Source organism: Triturus cristatus, chromosome 4_2 (genome assembly GCF_964204655.1).
Source record: "Triturus cristatus chromosome 4_2, aTriCri1.1, whole genome shotgun sequence".
In the NCBI taxonomy this organism is placed as follows: domain Eukaryota; kingdom Metazoa; phylum Chordata; class Amphibia; order Caudata; family Salamandridae; genus Triturus; species Triturus cristatus.
Window position 1 is genome coordinate 976,767,062 of NC_140586.1, and position 20,314 is coordinate 976,787,375.

At 50.2% G+C, this 20,314-nt stretch overlaps 1 protein-coding gene across 3 annotated transcripts; it reads left to right on the forward strand.

Annotated features, from left to right (window-relative positions):
- The first annotated feature begins 14,029 nt into the window (after positions 1-14,029).
- Positions 14,030-19,140, forward strand: LOC146839191 (E3 ubiquitin-protein ligase TRIM11-like). 3 transcript variants are annotated; one of them, XR_014960447.1, is made up of 3 exons: positions 14,030-14,498; positions 16,996-17,123; positions 19,052-19,140. XR_014960447.1 is itself a non-coding variant. In XM_085600200.1 (2 exons), exons 1-2 carry the CDS (start codon positions 14,103-14,105, stop codon positions 17,023-17,025), a joined length of 426 nt encoding a protein of 141 aa, XP_085456326.1. In that variant the 5' UTR covers positions 14,030-14,102; the 3' UTR covers positions 17,026-17,407. The 3 variants fall into 3 exon arrangements, 1 of the variants encoding a protein (XP_085456326.1); XR_014960448.1 differs by lacking the exon at positions 19,052-19,140 and adding an exon at positions 16,715-16,894 and having other exon boundaries at positions 16,996-17,407; XM_085600200.1 differs by lacking the exon at positions 19,052-19,140 and having other exon boundaries at positions 16,996-17,407.
- Positions 19,141-20,314: the final 1,174 nt, after the last annotated feature.

Sequence of the window (20,314 nt, forward strand, 5' to 3'; positions counted from 1 at the left end):
AAATTAGTCGAACAAAGACTGAACCTAGAACATCTGCGGCTCCGAGAAGAACGGGAAGAAAAACAGAGGCAGAGAGAGCTCGAAGAAAAGAGATTAGCGTACGAACACGAGCGCAAACTGGCAGAAATAGACCTACGGAAGCAGAACAAAGAACTGGAGGTGCCCGAGCAACCGCGCACCCCAGGAGCGACAGAAAAGAAAGTCCACATCCCCAAGGATGTCGTTCGAGAGCATTTCCGAGAGGACGACATACAACAGTGGTTCAAGGCCTACGAGATCGCCATGACCTCCCACCGGATCGATCGAAGTGACTGGGGAGCCGGTCTATGGGGGAGGTTCGTCAATGAAGGCCGCAATGCCCTGTTACAGCTCCCAGACCATCTGATGTCATCCTATGACCACATGAAGGCTGCCCTCCTCACCCGATATGGGCTCACACCCGAAATGTACCGCCAGAGGTTCCGAGACTGCACCCGGATCCCGGGTACAACTTGGGTGGAATACGTCAACTATTTCAGCCGAGCCTTCGAGGGTTGGATCAAGGGAAGCCACGTAACGACCTACGAGCAACTTTTTAATCTCATGGTGTGGGAGCACCTCTCTAACAACTGCTTCGTCGAGCTCAGGCAGCACCTCCTCGACAGTAAATTGACTGACCCACGGCAACTCGCCGCCGAAGCTGACCGGTGGGAAAGCACCCGAGTAGGCCGGAGAGGGCCGCACGAACAGAACCGGAACAACCAAGGTCAGCACCGTCCCCGAGGAGGAGGAGGAGGCCAGGGACGAGGAAGAGACACCGTCCCGGCCGCTCCCGCTGCCAGCACCCCGCCCCCGGCCAGCCGGGGCAACCCCCCGATGCGCCCGGGATTCCGAGCCAATGTCACGTGTCACCGATGCCAGCGAGTCGGCCACTACGCCAGCGACCCGAACTGTCCACAGAACCAAACTCCGAGACCCCGCCAGGTAGCTGCCGCCGCCCTGGGGGGAGAACAAATCTCCGAAGGACAGGAAGAATACGAACAGGAACAACAAGAGTGGGAACCGGCCGCCATGGTTCTAGCGTGCCTAGGGGGAAGAGACATGGTCCCGCGGGCTCCCCTACCCGCCAACACCAGAAAATATAGTCAGTGGGTGAACATTAATGGACGCCGGGCCGAAGCACTCCGTGACACGGGGGCCAGTGTGACGGCCGTCCGCTGTCACCTGGTAAAACCAGAGCAGATCCTGCCGAACATTCTCTGCCCCGTCCGTTCAGCCGACAATTCGGAGAGTCTATGTCGGATGGCCTGCGTCCCCTTCGAATGGAGAGGAGTCTCCGGCATGTTGAAGGTGACGGTCCGAGATGATGCCCCCGTGGACTGTCTCCTGGGGAATGATCTTGAGAGTTCCCCGTGGGCCGCCGTAGAAAGAAGAGAGCACCTGGGGATGTTGGGCCTCCCGGACTGGGCGTGCGTAAACACCCGGTCCATGGCCGCCCATGCCATCCCCCGACCAGAAGAACCAGAATGGCCAGCACCTCCTCCCCCGATCGCTCCAGTAGAGGACACCGACCATACCGACCCCCCAGAGCAAACCCCCGAAGGGCTCGCTCAAACCCAGGACCTTCCCGACCTGGCTCAGTGGCGTCAAGAAGGGGGGCCCACCCAGGAACAGTTCCGTCAAGGACAGAAGACCTGTCCCTCCCTCGAGGGACTCCGCCAGCAAGCCCTCGCCCAGAGCGCAGGGGACACCACCGGAGCCCATTGGATCTATTGGGACAACGACCTATTGTACAGTGAACAGAGAATCGCGGAGTTAGGGGCCAGTCGAGTGCTGGTGGTGCCCCTCCGTTTTAGAGACTTCCTGTTAAATTTGGCCCACGATGTCCCTCTGGCTGGACACCTGGGCCAGGACAAAACCTACAGTCGCCTGGTGACACACTTTTTCTGGCCAAAGATGAGAAACGACGTCCTCAACCACTGCCGGTCCTGCCCCACGTGCCAGGCCAGCGGGAAGAGCGGCCGCAAACTCAAAGCACCTCTGCAACCCTTCCCAGTTGTCACCACCCCGTTCGAGAGGGTGGGAATAGACATTGTGGGGCCCCTGGACCCCCGTACAGCACGAGGACATCGGTTCATCCTGGTACTGGTGGACCACGCCACCCGCTACCCCGAGGCTGTGCCCCTGCGAACTGTAACAGCCCCGGTGGTCGGCCGGGCCTTAATGGGGATCTTCTCCCGGGTGGGCTTCCCCCGAGAAGTCGTCAGCGACAGAGGCACAAACTTTATTTCGAAATATATGAGGTCCCTCTGGCAACAGTGCGGGGTCACCTACCGATTCACGACCCCCTATCACACTCAAGGAAACGGACTAGTCGAGCGGTTCAACCGCACGCTCAAGGGAATGATTGGGGGGTTGAAAGAGCCCCTCCGTCGCCAGTGGGATGTACTACTTCCGTGCCTCCTCTTTGCATATCGAGAAGTCCCCCAGAAGTCCCTCGGCTTTAGCCCTTTCGAACTCTTGTACGGGCACCCTGTGCAAGGGCCCCTCAGCCTAGTCAAAGAAGGTTGGGAGATGGCCCCCCTAAAGACCCCTCCAGACGTCTTCAAGTACCTCCTGACCCTACGCAATCAGACCAGGCGATTCAGAGAGATGGCGAAAGCGAACCTTGAGGCCAGTCAGGAGGACATGAAAAAATGGTACGATCAAAATGCCTCCTCCATCGAATTCGAACCTGGCCAGCAAGTGTGGGTGATGTCCCCCACCGAACCATGTGCCTTGCAGGACAAGTGGACGGGGCCCTTCAAAGTGGTCGAGCGCAAGAGCCCCGTCACCTATCTCATTGATATGGAATCCCCACGGAACCCCCTCCGGGTCCTCCACACCAACAGACTCAAACCCCACTTTGTGCGCTCGGAGCTCAGCCTCCTGATGGCTACAGACAGTGGAGCGGAAGAAGACTCCGAGCCTCTCCCTGATCTCCTAAAGACTCGCGAGACAGATGGTTCCGTGGACGGGGTCCGACTCTCAGATGCCCTCACCCCGGAACAGCGCCAAGGCTGCCGGGACCTCCTGCTGCAGGTTGCGACCCTGTTTTCCCTCACCCCAGGGGTCACCCCCTGGTGCTTGCACGACGTGGACACTGGGGACAGTCCCCCTATCAGACACCGGGCGTACCGCGTACCAGATCGGGTACGGGCCTGCATCCAAGAGGAGGTATCAAAGATGCTCACGCTCGGGGTCATCGAGCCCTCGGACAGCCCCTGGGCCAGCCCGGTCGTGCTGGTCCCCAAAGCTGCTGCCCCCGGCACCACTCCTGAGCTCCGATTCTGCGTCGACTATTGGGGCTTGAATGCTGTCACCAGAACCGATGCTCATCCCATCCCCCGAGCGGATGAACTGATCGACCGCATGGGGGCGGCCCGCTACCTCAGCATCTTCGACCTGACAGCGGGCTACTGGCAGATCGGCCTCACACCATCGGCCTCACACCCCGGGCCCAAGAACGATCCGCCTTTTCTACCCCCGATGGCCACTACCACTTCAAAGTCATGCCATTCGGCATGAAGAATGCCCCAGCTACTTTTCAGCGACTGGTGAACCAGGTCTTGGCGGGACTAGAGGAGTTCAGCGCCGCCTACCTGGACGATATCGCTGTGTACAGCCGCCACTGGTCCGACCACCTCCACCACCTCCGAGAGGTCCTGCAGGCCCTCCAACGGGCCGGCCTCACAATCAAGGCCAGCAAGTGCCAAATTGGTCAGGGGTCCGTGACCTATCTCGGACACCAGGTGGGAAGTGGCCTGGTGGTCCCTCTACAACTCAAGATCGCTGCCATCCAGTCCTGGCAGCCTCCAGTCACGCAGACCGAGGTCCGAGCATTCTTGGGGCTCACCGGCTACTACCGGCGGTTCGTGAGGGACTATGGCAGCATTGTGGGGCCCCTCACGGGACTCACATCCAAAAACCACCCGAAGAAGGTCAACTGGACCCCAGACTGTCAAGCGGCCTTCGAGAAGCTGAAAGCCGCCATGTGCACTGCCCCTGTGCTCCAGGCCCCCGACTACAGTCGGGAATTCATCGTACAAACAGATGCCTCCGACCATGGCATCGGGGCAGTCCTCTCCCAGTTGAACTCCGAGGGACTTGACCAACCGGTGGCCTTCGTCAGCAGACGCCTCCTGGCCCGAGAACGGCGCTGGAGCCCTATCGAGAGGGAGGCCTTCGCAGTGGTGTGGGCCCTCAAAAAGCTCCGGCCCTATCTCTTCGGTACCCACTTCCGGGTGCAAACAGATCATCGGCCCCTGCAGTGGCTAATGCAGATGCGGGGGGAAAACCCCAAACTATTGCGTTGGTCCATCTCCCTGCAGGGGATGGACTTCACTGTGGAACATCGACCGGGCCAAGACCACGCCAACGCAGATGGCCTGTCACGCTTTTTCCGCCTCGACGAGGAGAGTCCCCAAGAGGATGGGTGACTCTCCCCGCCTTCAGCTGGGGGGGACGCATGTTGGACAGGCCACATGAAGGGCTTGCTCCCTCCCCGCATGACAGGGCCCGAGCCCCGGCCCTCCAGGTGTTACCCACAGAAGCAACCCGCACCCCGTCTCAAGACGGGACTCCTGCCCCCGGACATCTCTGTATCATTTGGCCGAACCACTACCGGCTCCCTCGCCCGGCCGCCATCTTGGACACTGCACCACGAGGCCGCGTGGCCTCAGCTCGACCCTAACCCTGGGCCTTGCCAAGCCCCGACATCCCGGCACCACCATCCACCCAGGAGGTGAACGGACCACTTGGCAGGTCAATGGGAGAAAGAGGTGTCGATGGCTCTCCCCCCGCCAGGTGCCGATTGCCCCCCAGCTCCCCCGGGCGCTGGCTCCACCCCCCTGCTGGGTGTCTGGACTCCCTCATCCCGGACCTCCCGACCTCAAAGTGCGAGGGTCCGGACATCAAAGGGCGCCAGACCTATAACTGGGGCAGCTCCAGAGCAGGAAGTTAGTTGTATCCTGGAGTCGAGAGACACCGTGAAGAACTCATCCTTGACGGACTACCAGCGCTGCCGTAGCCCTGCCTTGTGAACTATCATCCTGCCTGCTGGCGCTGCCGCGGCCTTCTGCATCATTCATCCTCGTCGGGACCTGCTGGCGCTGCCGCGGACCGTTGTAACTACCATCCTCGTCGGGACCTGCTGGCGCTGCCGCGGACCGTTGTAACTACCATCCCCATCGGGACCTGCTGGCGCTGCCGCGGACCGTGTAACTACCACCTTCACCGGGACCTGCTGGCGCTGCCGCGGTCCGTCCATCTAGAACGCCGAGCTCGAGGATTGTGAGCTATCCATCATATCATCGCATCTACCAGATTGGTAACAAGACTGTCCCGCTACCCCCTTTTCCCAACCAAGAGACTAGAATCGAGGGGACCCCTGAGTCCTGACCTCCTTGTACCATTCTATCGTACCTAAAGATTGCTTATAAAGAACGTTGAACCTTATCATTGTGTGGTGTACATCAGTGGGGGGGAAGTTATTCGTCTGTACGATCGCTGGAGACGGCTCTCCCCGGAGACCTCTCCCCTTGTCCTCGGCCGACCCTCCCGGTCCGTCTAACACTGCCTCATCAGGGAATCCCGTCAAGAATTTAGGGGTTTGGTTCGAGGAGATCCTCACATTCTCGACCCAGATTAAAATCTCTCAGAGACCTGCTTTGGATTTTTAAAAATTCTCAAGAAATCCGCCCACTTGTTCCTCAGGCGGCCAAAGAGACAGTTACCCGAGCCCTTATTCTTTTTAGGCTAGATTACGTTGACGCTTTGTACATTGGCGCCCCAAGTTATTTACTGAATAAACTGCAAGTGGCGCAAGTGGTGCAGAACGCGGCCACCAGGCTTCCCCCGAACATTCCAGCCAGAGGTCGCGTGAGACAACATCTTCGTGCCCTGCACTGACTGCCCATAGCAGAGAGGGTTAAATTCAAGTCCTTAGTCATTGCCCACCGTGCTTTGTATGCCACATTGCCAGGATACCTTAAGAAACGCTTTCTCTTTTACACCCCCGCAAGACACCTGCGTTCCTCTACTTAACTCCTGTCCCAACTCCTGCGCTTTTGTTTGCAAAGGACGGGCTGTCTCTCACTCTCCGACGCACTCAGGACCCTATTCTTTTCAAAAAGAAGCTGATAACATTCCTATTTCCCAAAATCTGGCTCCTCTCTATATCTCTCAAGGTTCACGCCGGGACACTCTTGCAGTATCTGCGCGCGGTTTAAATGAAAATAACATAACTGTATTCTGTCTGTCAAACCTTAAATCAGCCTTAAGGCAATATGGCCATAAGTGTGAATAACCGAGACCTATCTTCAGATGATGAGCTTTAATCTCTGAAGAGAGCAATAATGAAGAGGGGATGGCAGGACAGCTTGAATTGATGATGCAAGATGACCTCCATTCCTTGCATAATGACATAGAGCAGGGGTTCTCATCCTGGGGTGCCCGCACCCCAAGGGGTGCAGGATGGCATTTCAGGCGGTGCAACAAAGAGGAAAATAAAAATGTGACTATTCATCTCCAAACTTGATATTACTTTTGTAGGGGGTGCAACCATTAATCAAACATTTCTCAGGAGTGCAGGGCACAGAAATGTTTAGAAACTCCGGACAGAGAAATCAGAGATAGGGCTAAGAAGTGAGAAACCTCATTTCCTATAAGAATTACTTTGATTCTGATAATTGAAGAGTTTAGAATAGGATGTTTACCCAAATTCCTAGGAATTTTTAAGATTGTGCTGAAGTATAATTGATTTGTTCCTAATAGGTTAACCGCGATTGATCGATAGTCCGCACATCAAACAGTTCTTCACACCCTCCTATTCTACCGGCCCTTCCAACTAACCTTCTGGGCAAATATTTTACTAAGAGAGAAAGTTATGCCTCATCAATAGTGGTGAAAGTATTCACATATCTGGATGTCTCTTTGATAAAAATGGTCTTCAAGGAGAAGACCTTGAACAGATGGACCAGGTTCAAATGTTGATGACTCTGTTTTTTTTTTTCATTTTTAATAGAAGTCCCTTTCGTCTTTTCAAATTAATAGTAGAATTAGCATTTCCCTGCAAGCTGATGGTTCTCTCAGCTGAATTTGATAAATTACTAGCGTCTTTATTTGAATTGCCTTATTTTGCCCATCCCATCAAATCCCAAACATATTTTAAGAAAACCCTGGCATGTAGTAACTTGTCCTGACAGGACTCCAGGCCCAATCTATCCTGTTCTGGGATCTTTCCCACATTTTGATAAAATGAGTAAGAGCTTTTGATCTATTGTAAGGGTAACCTACATCTGATCTGGAGGTACTGCTATTATTAATTTATTTCTGATGAGTCTCTCTCTAGAGGCGTGCAAATATGAGCCCTTATAAACAATAAGATATGAAAAAAAGTAACGTGAACTACTCAGAGAAATGATGACGAAAAAGAAGTTTATGAGCGACAAATAGGTTCACCAGCAGAATAGAAAATATTAGAGGAAACCTGCATATTTGCTTTCTTCTAAGAGAACTTAGATGGGTGAACAATGTAATTCTTCTTAGGGACAAACCAATTTAAATCTGAACCATCTTACAGCATCAACCTCTGAATCCTGAAAAGACACACATCAATCGGAGTCATTTGAGTAATCAAGGGTGATTTTTCATGGCTTTTTTCTGGACTGAGAGTCTGCCATCACCCTAGAAGGTCACAACTCAGTTTGTGTTCCTGCATCTGGAGGAGGCTTGAGGCTCCACGTCTTGGACTGACAGTGTCAGCGTCTTTAAGTGTGGCATTCACAGGATCAAGATGTTTGAATTACACGTCCTTTATTATGAAACCGTGCAAGGTGTCCTTCAACTCTTCCTCACGAAGGATCCAGCCAGAGGGATCTCTACTACTCCCAGCAGCCGGGGTCTGTGGCTCACCAGGGCTCTCCACACCGGCCCCATGGCAGCGTCTTCCGCTGCATCACCACTAATGCCTACGGATTGCATGTAAAGTCTTCTTCACAAGTCACCAATCTGAGTCACCATCATCATGCAGTTCACAATGAGGGCCAGGAGTATTCACTATGAGACCTGTTAATTAACTGCAAATAAATGATATCTGGAGGAACATAAAACATGGAGGGAGTTTCCTTGAATGATCAGGGTTTGTTGGTCAGAAGCATCACCACTCAGAGGTAATCCCTCAGAGGATCTAGAAACCAAAGGAGCTCTGCCTGGGAAGTTAAATGGGGTCAGCGGCACATTGATAACACATATAGGGGCCGATTCCGATCCTGGATAAACGCTGTACAAATCGTGGTATGGAGCATTTTCCCAATACAACTCGTACTTGTAAGGATTCCCCTACAACCTAGGAAGTACGATCCGTACAAATAGACGCTCTCCATACAAATTGTAAAAAAGACCATACAACTCGTATATACAAGCGATTCCGATTCGGTTTGCCCTGTACGCGACGTTCACATGTATTCCCGCCAGCAGTTTACAACCCGTCAAGTACGATTCGTACAAACGGCACTCCGTACGGCTCTTTTTTTACAGGAGCCAAAAAGTGCCGGGAAAACATTGTACGCCCCGAAAACAGTACGAGACGGACCCCCCATGCACGCGTCGTACACCCCATGAATACAGGGGTACGGTGCGTATGTACGGTGCGTACCGATGCCACGGAAAGTGGGGTACGGTGTGTATATACGCGCTGAAGGGGTACTGGTCGTGTACGTACCGTACAAGCACCGTATCCCAAAATCGCTTGTGTACGCACCGTACCCCAAAAGTGCGTATGTACGGTGCGGACCCCAAAATCGCGTATGTACGGTGCGTACATGCACGATGTTGGGGTGCGCTCCATACACACGCCTCGCATGTAGGGGGACCCCTGTACGCCTCATACCCCTATACGACCCGTACCCCGGTACGAGTCGTACCCCCAGAACGAGTCATACCAGGGTACGAGGCGCATAGGGGTTCACTTCGTAGCCCGGTACGAGTCCTTCCCCGTATACAGGCCATTTTCCATACAAATCGCATGCTGACAACCCGGTACGAATCGTACTTGACAGGTTGTCCAGCCTTTTTACAAATTGTATGGTCTTTTTTACAAGTCCGTGTCGTACAGCTACTCCCGATCCGATTTGTAAGGATCGGGACGGTCTGTATGTATTTTTCCCGTACGAATCGTACTACACAGGTTGGAAGGGACTTGTACGATTTGTATGGAAAAAAATACGGATCCGATTTGTATGGAAAATAAAAGTCCAGGATCAGAATCGGCCCCATAAAGTGCTGTACAATACAATGAAACGAAAATTTGTACAAATAAAGTATATTTATGACAAGAGTTTGTCATGAAGGAAAAAAGACCTAATTAAGTGCTAGAGAGCAGAAAGAAAGAGAAAGGATGGAGATACCACTTCCATGGTGGAAGCTCTGAACAGAATCTGGATGAATCACTCTGCAGTTCTTTCATCAATGATTCATGTGATTTGTACTTTTACTACTGCTTGTTGAGTTATTTATCCTGGCCCTGCATCCAGCTTCCAGTGGACGATCAACAACCCCTCAAGCAGCCATCCAGCCACAGACCTCCACCCCTCAAGCAGCCACCCAGCCACAGACCTCCACCACTCATTTTCATTTTTAATACAATTTCTATTTCTGTTTATCAGGATTTGAGGACCGAGTCTCCAAGGATTAATGTCAGCTGCAACATTTTTCCTCATGTTGCTGCCACCAGCCACGTCACATGGTGCCCCAAGTGTCCTGCGGGACAGCCAATCAGAATCCCTCTTTTGCTAGGAGTTCTGCGGCACTAGATAGTGCTATGTTTTAAGGCTTAAAAAGATTTACACCAAATTATGACAAATACACTTTCTGGACCAAAAATCTAGCTTTCTGACAAATTTATTGCAATCTTGTTCAGCCATTCTTTTCTGTATCATTATCCCATTTTTCCTATGGAAATTGCATGGGGGTAAAAGTCTTTAGGGGTCCCACCTTTTCTCAACCCCCAATTGATAGACACCCTGAAACGTTCCAGGAAGGAGCTGAGGTAGATGACATTTGTTAGGGATTTTTAATGTTTCCAAAATTATTATTCATGAATTAAATCAATATGTTTGAAATAGTGATTCTTTTTTTAAATAAACTTGTAATTTGATCTGCTAATGTGCTTTAACATTTAGTTGCATTAGTCCTTGGTTATGTTTACCTATACTTTCCCACAGGGAGTTCTCCATTATGGTAGCAAAGTGCTTCACCTATGTATGCAGAGTTAGTGGTAGCAATTTTACATTTGTAAATTTTGTTGGGGGAGGCTCAGCACCCTGACTTGAGGGAGTGGTGACATGTAAGACCACACTTAGAAGTAAATTTACACTCCAAAATAGTGAATAGCAAAAACGTGTAGCAGTTCAGCTCAGTGTAGTTGTAAATATTCACTGCTAGACGTATACTCATGTATATTTACCTTTGTGAATTGGGCACCATAGTGTTTCTTTTCTGAATTGTTTCAATGAATATTTTGGGAAAATTCAGTGCTATAAATGTTATTGACTGTTCTTTACAGCACCTTGACACCCTACGAGGGATAAGCCACACAACTACTTCACACAACATACCATATTAATTGTTGTCTAAAGTTGTGTTTTTTGTGCCCTGAGGATTTTTCAAAAATGATGGCAACATGCACAGTGCAGTAAACCAATGTTATGTCTTTGTTTTTCACGGTTGGTTATAAAGCACGGCTATCACTCCAGGGTAGTTTCTTGTCAATTATTAGCTGTTGTTGAAGATTAATATCAGACTGAGCCAGTATTACTGAGTATAGAACCATTACCTCCATGTCCTCTTGTCCTTGTCCCGCTTCATCACAAATGAGGAGATCTCCAGCTCATAAGTCAGAAAAATTAAACAGGAAATTATTACAATAGTGCCCCTCCCCATTAGGTCATAGCCTATAAGGGTACATTTTACCCAACATTCCTCCTGCTCCTTTCCTATCTCACCTGTAGACAGGATGGAGAGTGTTCAGACCCCTGCAAAGTTTGGATCAATGGAATGCTTACCTGGTCTCTGGCTTTTCTTCTGAGATCGAGCGCTGAGGCGGTTGTGGATGGCGCTGTTCCTGAAGGCCCAGGTGCATGCGGTCCAGAATGGCCATGGACCCTGGCACAGGCATATTTCCTTCTTTCTGGGATTTTCCGTTTGGGACCTGAGCGCCAGGGAGACTCTTGCCTTGCTTCCTGGTATGGCTCATTCAGGCCGGTGTTTGTTCATGTACAGTAAACCTGAAGGCCGTAATTCAGTATTTAGAGCTCTGCAGGAGCGCCAGTAAGTCTACATAGCAGATACTGCTTACTAGTATTCTTAGCCTGCTTTGTTTGGTCGAGCCTAGCGTTGCAGCGCATGCGCTGCTCACTTTGCGAGGCTTGCAGTATTCAGCACAGCTAGAAGCTTCATGGAAGCTCTGCCCACTCTCCGCCCATCATTTTCATTAGCCATGTGTGTTAAATGCTGCCTTTCGATTGGTTATAGGCTTGTTAGTCCCTCCTTATGACGGCTAAGTCCTCATTTGTGTCCTTTCAAAGCTACTGGCCCCTTTACTTCACAGACTACTTTTTCCCGTGCCCCCCCTGCAGTCCGATGCCTTCTCGCGTGCCCACCACTCCCCGTTCATGCCTTGCAGCCCATCAGCACTATCGAGTTCTATTGCATTGCAAATGCTTGTTAGTTAAGCAAGAAACTATGAACGCATAAAAGGGACTGCGGTACGTGCCACATGGTAAAACGTGACTGGAAGCAAGGAAGCAATAGAGAAAGAAAGAGGACTCACACGCTTACACACCTCATATCATGGCTTGTCGATGACATTTTTACCACCCCTCAAACCCTTCACAGAGAAGAACACTGCCTCGTCGGTTGAGTAACATTTCTGCTATGAACATTTAAATATTTTTGACAAAATATTACAATTCTTTAATCAACAGTGAAGAAACAACTACAAATTTAATAGGCCACGCAATCAATTTTATTGCCCAGAAAATGGAACACGTTATTAATTAACATATGCTGTGGGTGAACAACGTCTTAAACAAGCACAGACACTTTTATGTATGTTATTTCTTACAGGAAATACCTTTATACAGTGGGAAAGACCTGCATATCAAGTGGAACACAATTGGGGCAGGGGTGTTAAAGGAATGGTCAATCTTTTTTTCAAGGGAAGTTACGCTTGGACCTGGACACCCGGGGGCTCATTTATGAGGCCTTGCGTCACTTTTGCGCCGCCGGAGCGTCACGTTTTGTGACTCACCAGTGGCGTAAAAATTGGACCTTGTTGCACCATATTTACAAAGTGACGCATCTCGGTAGATGCGTCACTTTGTAAACCCCTGCGCTACAATATACCTGCGTCAGGTATAATGTATGCAGGGGGGGCGTTCCCACATAAGTAAGCATCGTAGAAGTGACGCAGTGAAATCTACAAGACTTCACTGCACCACTTCTTGGGTGCAAATGCGTCAATATCTGACGCCTGCCTCACAGCAGGCGTGAGACTGATGCAGGCCCTTTCACACTCCAGCAATGCGTCACTTTTGCGCCTACAGATACGTCAGAAATCCTGACGTATCTGTACCTCCTTGCGACATGATGCGTCATACAGTAAATATGACGCATCCATCATGTCGCAAGGAGGGCGCACTGAGAAGTGACTCATCGCTGCTTTCACGCAGCGATGCGTCACTTCTCATAAATGAGGCCCCCTATGTCCAGTGAGGTAGGGGCACCTTAAGTGCTGAGCGGGTGTGCAGCCTGCGATGTTGCCCTGTCCTGGTGGTCCATACTGTTGAGGATTTCTGTGAGCCTTGCTGGACCGCAGTATAGACAGGATGGAATGTGTTCAGACCCCTGCAGAGTTTGGATCAACGGAATTCTTACCATATCTCTGGCTTTTCTTCTGAGATCGAGCACTGAGGTGGTTGTTGATGGCGCTGTTCCTGATGGCCCAGGTGCATGTGGTCCATAATGGCCATGGACCCTGGCACAGGCATATTTCCTTCTTTCTGGGATGTTTCCGTTTGGGTCCTGAGCGCCAGGGAGAATCTTGCCTTGCTTCCCGGTATGGCTCATTCAGGCCGGTGTTTGTTCATGTACAGTAAACCTGAAGGCCGGAATTCAGTATTTAGAGCTCTGCAGGGGCGCCAGTAAGTCTGCATAGCGGATACTGCTTACTGGTATTCTTAGCCTGCTTTGTTAGGTTGAGCCTAGCGTTGCAGCGCATGCGCTGTCACTTTGTGAGGCATGCAGTATTCAGCACAGCTAGAAGCTTCATGGAAGCTCTGCCCACTCTCCGCCCATCATTTTCATTGCCCTTGTGAGTTAAATGCTGCCTTCCGATTGGTTATATGCTTGTTAGTCCCTCCTTATGACAGATATGTCGTCATTTGTGTCCTTCCAAGGCTACTGGCCCCTTTACTTCACAGACTACTTTCTTCCCGTGCCCCCCCCTGCAGTCCAATGCCTTCTCGCTCACCCGCCACCCCCCTCCCCATTCGTGCCTTGCAGCCCGTCAGCACTCTCATTTGCAATGCAATACGTCTTGCATAAATGCGAGTTCTATAATATTGCTTGTTAGTTAAGCAAGAAACTATGAACGCAAAAAAGGGACTGTGGTACGTGCTGCCTGGTAAAAAATTACTGTAAACAAGGAGCCAATAGAGACAGAAAGAGGACTGACACGCTTACACGCCTCGTATCATGGCTTGTCGATGACGTTTTTACGACCCCTCAAACCCTTCACAGAGAAGAACTCTGCCTCGTCGGTTGGGTAACATTTCTGCTATGAACATTTAAATATTTTTAACGAAGTATTAAAATTCTTTCCTCGACAGTGAAGAAAAGACTACAAATTCAAAAGGCCACCAAATCAATTCTATTTTCAAGGGAAGTTACGCTTGTTTTCCCGTTAGCGTCTCGCGAGAGCAGGACTTCTGCAGTTCCACTTTATAAACAAAGCGCACGTATGAAATGCTTCAGATCAGGCACCAAGGGGTCTCTGTCACCTGCGGCGTCCTGGTCTTTCCACAATGGCGTCCAACGGCTTCACAGACCTGAAGGCTGAGGTCACTTGCTGCATCTGCCTGGACTTTTTCCTGGACCCTGTGTCCGTGGACTGCGGGCACAACTTCTGCCGCTCCTGCATCAAGGTCTGCGAGGAGGGCCCCAAGGGGTGCCTTCTTTGCCCCCGCTGCCGGCGGGCATCCTACAAAAGAGACATGTGGCCCAACTGGGAGCTCGGGAACATTGTGAATATAGTGAAGCGGCTCTCCGTGTCCGAGCAGGCCCGCTGCAAGAAACACGGGCAGGCGCTGCAGCCCTTTTGCGAGGAGGACCGGGCGCTGGTCTGCGAGGGGTGCGTGTGGTGCAGGGAGCACCAGTCCCACTGCGTGCGCTTCGTGGGTGAGGCGGCCAAGGTCTACAAGGTAATGAAGGTGGTAGTGTCGGGCCATGGGTGTCCAGTGCAGGCGGCAGGCATGAGAGGGCTGTAGGCAGGCCGGGCTCCCCAAAGGAATGCCCAACCGCATTGTTTGTTTAGGTTTATCTTAAGAGGCTATGACAATCTGGAATGATCTGAGCCTTTGCATAAACTACTGACAACTGGTGTACGTGCCACAATGATGTGAATGATTGCTCTGCACTACATGCAGAGTAAAACGACAAAATATTCTTATTCCTGGTCATATCCCGCACTGTGGATGCTTGTTACACCGCGCTTGGATAGCCTTATACGTGTATCTAACACTTGTGGGTACCAAGGTGACTGCAATCCTTCCGGGGAAGCGACATAAATCGACTATACATGTAAAAAATGTTAAATCTAATGGGAGTAATTAACAGAAATTTCACACTTGAGAAAAGGTCCCTAGACGTTTTTGACACCTGCGATTCTCAAATGGCTTACAATTGGATCCCTGCACACAGATGGGGAGAAAGTGGCCTTTTCAGCTACTATTGATCTGAACTTGTGTACTGTCTATGCTATTAGCTGTTGTAGAGCGATGCATAGATCGTTGCTGCCGCAGAAATGTGCGGAATATACATGCGACCAGTCAAACTGACTGCCCGAAAATGGGGCAAGCATTGAAAACTCAATGGGCCTCGCCATTCTGAATAGCTTTGGCGATGCACCGTACTTAAAGTTAAAAAGACATCCTCATTATTTCCTAGCCGCTCTCACCACTCCTATAATCTAACACAACTACTTTTTGTACTTTGGCTAGTCTGAACGCAAGCTTTTTTTATTACCAATCCGAGTTTGTGCGGAAACTAAAAGAAGGAAAAGCTTAGTAGCCGGAAACGGATACATTGGGGGACTGGGTGGCACACTGGGTAACGTGCAAACACGGGTGGGGAGGCAAAAGCAACAGGGGTTGGACCTCCAAGGAACAGCAGGAGGGAAGGGGACAACACTACAGACAGCGCAAGAGATAACGGGGAGAAATACAGTGGAGTAGTGCACAGGCGAGCGCAGAAGGGTGGGCTACGTAGCTATGGGAGAAGAGACCTGCATACTGGAAACGGCAACAAAAGAAACGCCCTCATGGAGTGCTTTGCACAAAGTTCAGCTTGAAAAGCAAGCAGTAAAAGCAGAAATACCAGCCAGTCACAGTGATGGTAACGAGGCAATGTTCCACGGGAGGGACAGCACAAGACTGACAAGTTAGGGTAGTAAAGAAGCGGGCAAATAAGTGACAAAGAAAGCCAAGCAATGGTGAGCAGTCGGTGGGCTCCAATACACTCGATGGTCTCGGTGCGCCAGAACATGTCCGTCTCAAACCCCTGTATCACGCTTGACTTAAACGGAGGGTTTACACGGGAACCAGTGTCTGACCGGGAGCCAGGGCTGGTATTTCAGATGAGAGGCACAAGATCATGCCAGTGACATCGCTCTGCATCAACTGATTGACCAGGTAGGAGGGCAGGGACAGGTAGAGTTACTTCCAGTAATCCCGTCCTCTCCGTTATGGCCACTCACTATGGAATGATTCGACACAGTTACGAGAAAACTGCCTCATGCGATTCAGTAATAAAGACTCTACATGTGAGCACTTTAGGAGCCCTCTTAACATAGCAAGTGTCACGAGAAAGGAATGCACACAAGACTGCTTCTCTGTGCTTGATAAAGACTCACAGTACATATCTATGGAGCAAACAAAGTACTTTTTTTAATAGTCAAGTTAATAACCATTATCACTTTACATAGTTTTAATGGAAGCTAACTGTTCCTTATCTTTTAAAAGTGGGATACTTAACCTGGTGCTGCTAAGGGACAGAGACAAGATGGTTTGTTTGTTTCCTAGAACATTTTGGAAGACAGGATGCAGTGTAGAGTACTTTAGATTTACTTTTATCTCTGATTGCAATTGATTTATAAGAAACATTAAAATGAATGCACTGGAGAACCATAATTCCAAACACTTCTTAAGGGTGCAGAGCACAAAAAATATGAGCAATATGTTAAGGATGAGCTAGCCAATGCAATTGAAAGGGATGGCAGAAAAAGTATTTTTGCAGCGTTACATCAGTGCATGAAGTTGAGCGCATGCTTTACCTGGTTGACTTTTAGCATCAGATTTCTCAGTAGTCATTAGAGTACATATATTGACTTGATAAAAAGAAGTATCTATTTTTCTCATAGGGTACCCCATTTTTACGTCGAGCGTAGACAGCACTTGCACTGTCTGGAAGATCTGTTGTATGTACTTTGTGGGATGCGAAGATCAGCCCTAGGACCCATCTGCTTCCGCCTTTGCTTAGGGATTTTTTTTCCGTTCAACTCCCTCTATTTAACTGTCTTGATAGACAACGACCAGTAGAGGTCAGTAAAATGACAGAATTCCCTAGATTTCAGGCCATAGAAACTTGTATTCATTGAGCACCTGTAGACAATAATTTGTTTTTCAAATCTTGTATTTTCAGTGCGGGAGACATTCCAACTCCAGCCCCTGAGGTTTCACTGCCACACAGTGCTGGAGACAGAACACCACCGCACACACGAGGCACCTGAAACTGCAGAGGGCAAAGATGCAGATGAATCTGTCTTACTGGTAAGAAGAAAACTGTAGGATTCACCTCTGCCATATGGCCGGTTTCTGTTTGGTTCTGCCCTCTGCATCATCACCTTCCACTGTCCTCCGATTCACTCTGCCACACTCACCTTGGACCTCGACATGGACTGCCATATTCTGTTTGGTCACCGATGACACAGCATTCAGAGTGCAGACTGTGCTCTTCCCCTTCCGTTGAACTTGTCATTCCCTGAAGGACTCTGGCTGGCACTCCACGGGCCAACAATGTAAAGTGGGGTTTGCACGGCCCTGTACTGCTCCAACTACAACACTCCCCTGAATGTGCATTAAACATTCATATTCACACAGATTTGCCATGTCTATGATATTTCAAGTATGGAAGTATGGATGAATGTAGGGTCAGTGATTCCACCTTACGTCCATGTTGCTCATGTTGTGGGACTTGGGTCACAGGATGACATATTGCCGATTGCGGTCTGGGTGGTGCTGGCACTAAAACAGGGACACACACATTAGTTACTGCCTTGTCCAGCCCAGGACGGAACCACGCCCAGAGCCCCAGGTTCTTTGTTCACACCCTTACGCTGCACAGGCATATGCCAGGCCAGCCCACTCCGCTTACGTTTACAGGGGGGGACAACGCTACATGTCCCAGGTCTTACTTGTAGTGATCTGCTGCTCACAGGTCTAGTAGTCAGCATGCCACAGCCACTCCTTCACGGCTGGTTTACACCCACACCACACCCATCCAGCACAGGCGTCACAGCACATGTGACCCTGCCAATAAAGAGGGCCGGGCGCACATGCTCGACACCATTTCCACCCTCTATCTGGGTGTATCCGTGTGGTTATTATTTATGCATGAGGGCCTAGGGCCCTGCAATATCACATTCCACAGTGCCGAAGGTAACATGATGGCGTCCGCACCACAAGACTCAATCATAGAGGGTCCATGACTTGCGTTGCACAAACTTGGTGGCACCGGATACACTGCGGCCGGCACAGGCAGACCACCACGGGACGGTGACTTTCGGTTCACTGAGGTAGGGGCACCTTATGTGCTGAGCGGGTGTGCAGCCTGCGATGATGCCCCGTCCTGGCGGTCCATACTGGTGAGGATTTGTGTATGCTGTGCTGGATCACAGTGTAGGACTGAGCCAGCGGGCAGTGTTGGCCTACCTGCACGTGGCGTTGCCTCGTGGGTCACAGCATTAGTGTCACCTAAAGAGCTGAGTGTGTGTGCATCCTGCGATGATGGCGTGTGCACTGATATGAACTCTGCCATAGCGAAATCAAGACCCAGAATCAAGTGTGTGGCCTGGTGGCCCGCAGAGTGGGGCTCCATGATGTGAAGGGTGCCATGTTTGTGGACCCCCGTCTTGGGGCTTGCACCGGCACGTGGTGGGCCTTCTTGGGGACACGCCAGTGGTGTAAGCTGAGCGTAGAGGTCTGGGTGCACAGGGGCGGGCAGTCACTAATGGGTGGCAGGAGGGGCTGGGATGTAGTAGGCTGGGTGTGCAGGGGTAGGCAAGCGATGATGGTGTGTGCAATTGTATGTACTCTGCCATTCATAAATCTGTACTCTGTTTCAAATGAGAGACCTGGTGGACTGCAGTGTATAAAAACATAACGGCACATGGTTGGAGACACACCGGTGGCAGCAGGTGAGCAGTGAGGCCTGGGTCTGCAGTGTCGCACTCCCTCTCGCTCTTCCTCACTTCTTTTCACTGTCTCTATCTCTCCATCTCTTTCTCTCTCTCTCTCCCTCTCTTTCTCTCTCTCCTCTTTCTCTCTCCCTCTCTTTCTCTCTCTCTCTCTCCCTCTCTTTCTTTCTTTCTCTCTCTCCCTCTCTTTCTCTCTCTCTATCTCTCTCTCTCTGATGCTCTCTCTCTCTGTCCTTTGATGAGCGCATGACACACCTTCTTATCTAGAATTTTGCCTTGCAGGCTGTGACCTACAGATTGTCCTGAGAAGACCCGCCATGACTCTTCAAAATAGTTGTTTTGAGTTTATTTGAATAAAATGTTTTGTTTGGTGATTCAAAGATGAATGAGTCATTCTCTTTTTTCTGTCCACACATGCATGTTAAGTGTTGTGATTGTTCGACATTAGTCAAATTGTTTTGTTCATGGTTTCGTGAAGTTGATGTAACATATCTTTGTCGGGGGGGCTCAGGGGTGCCCGGGGTAGGGCCCCTGGGGGGAAGGGGGGTCCTGGGGGTGGTGGCAGTGGGTGTCGTGGCCCTCTTGGGTGTCCCAGCTACGTGATCAGTATCTCCATGGCATCTGTTGTTCTTCAGGTGTGGCTCTGGTCTGGGCTCCCTTTTATGGTGCAGGTTGTCGTCCGACTTTACACCAGGTAAGAGCAGGCGTTAAATTCCTGTTGCTAACACGCCTTTTTGCCTGTTTTGGGATTTTATCACTGATCGGGCTGGTCATTGAGAATGTTGCAGAGTAATGTTTGCGTGGCTTTTTGCATGGGAACGCCTACTCTGCATCTCATTAGCGATAATTGCTGGGGTCATCTGTGGTGATGTCTTTTGCGGCTGCTATCGCAGGTAAACTGGTGATATGGGCTGTTAGCACCAGCTTGTGAATGGGGCAATACATTTAAAAATAAATGTATTGCCACTTTGGCTGCAATAAAGTGCAGATAACTTGGCGATACATCCTTGAGAACATGCCACTTAGTTCTTCTTTGATCAGATTAAGCAGAGCTCAGCGCTTTCATCATTTTGAGAATTTCCTCCCCTGGTTATTTGCAACCAGTGGAGATATGCTTTTGTCTATAGGGTAAAATAAGGGTATAGACCCTCCTACCATAACTTATGGGTCTGTGAGCTGTCTGAATTCTTCTGGGATGTCTTTGTATGAGACCCAGCCAAAATATTCTACAGCTCTTTTGTCATGAGCTTGATGCAGAAACCTTGTCTTCTTTCTTAACATGTGCTATTACATATATAAATCCTTTGGGTTTGTTTCATACCGGGTCAAATACAACATGACCCTGATGGTTCTATCTTGTTCGGTTGGATAATGGCCTAGTTCTGCATTGACATAAGTGAAGAAGCCATTTTGCTTTTTTGGGGCTGCATCTTGGGATAAGTAAAGTCTGACTGCACCTTCTGCATGCCGTATCAACGAACAAAGGTAACATAATCTGGCTGATGTTTGGGGGCCCACTATGGTCATGCTGATACCATGTGTTGT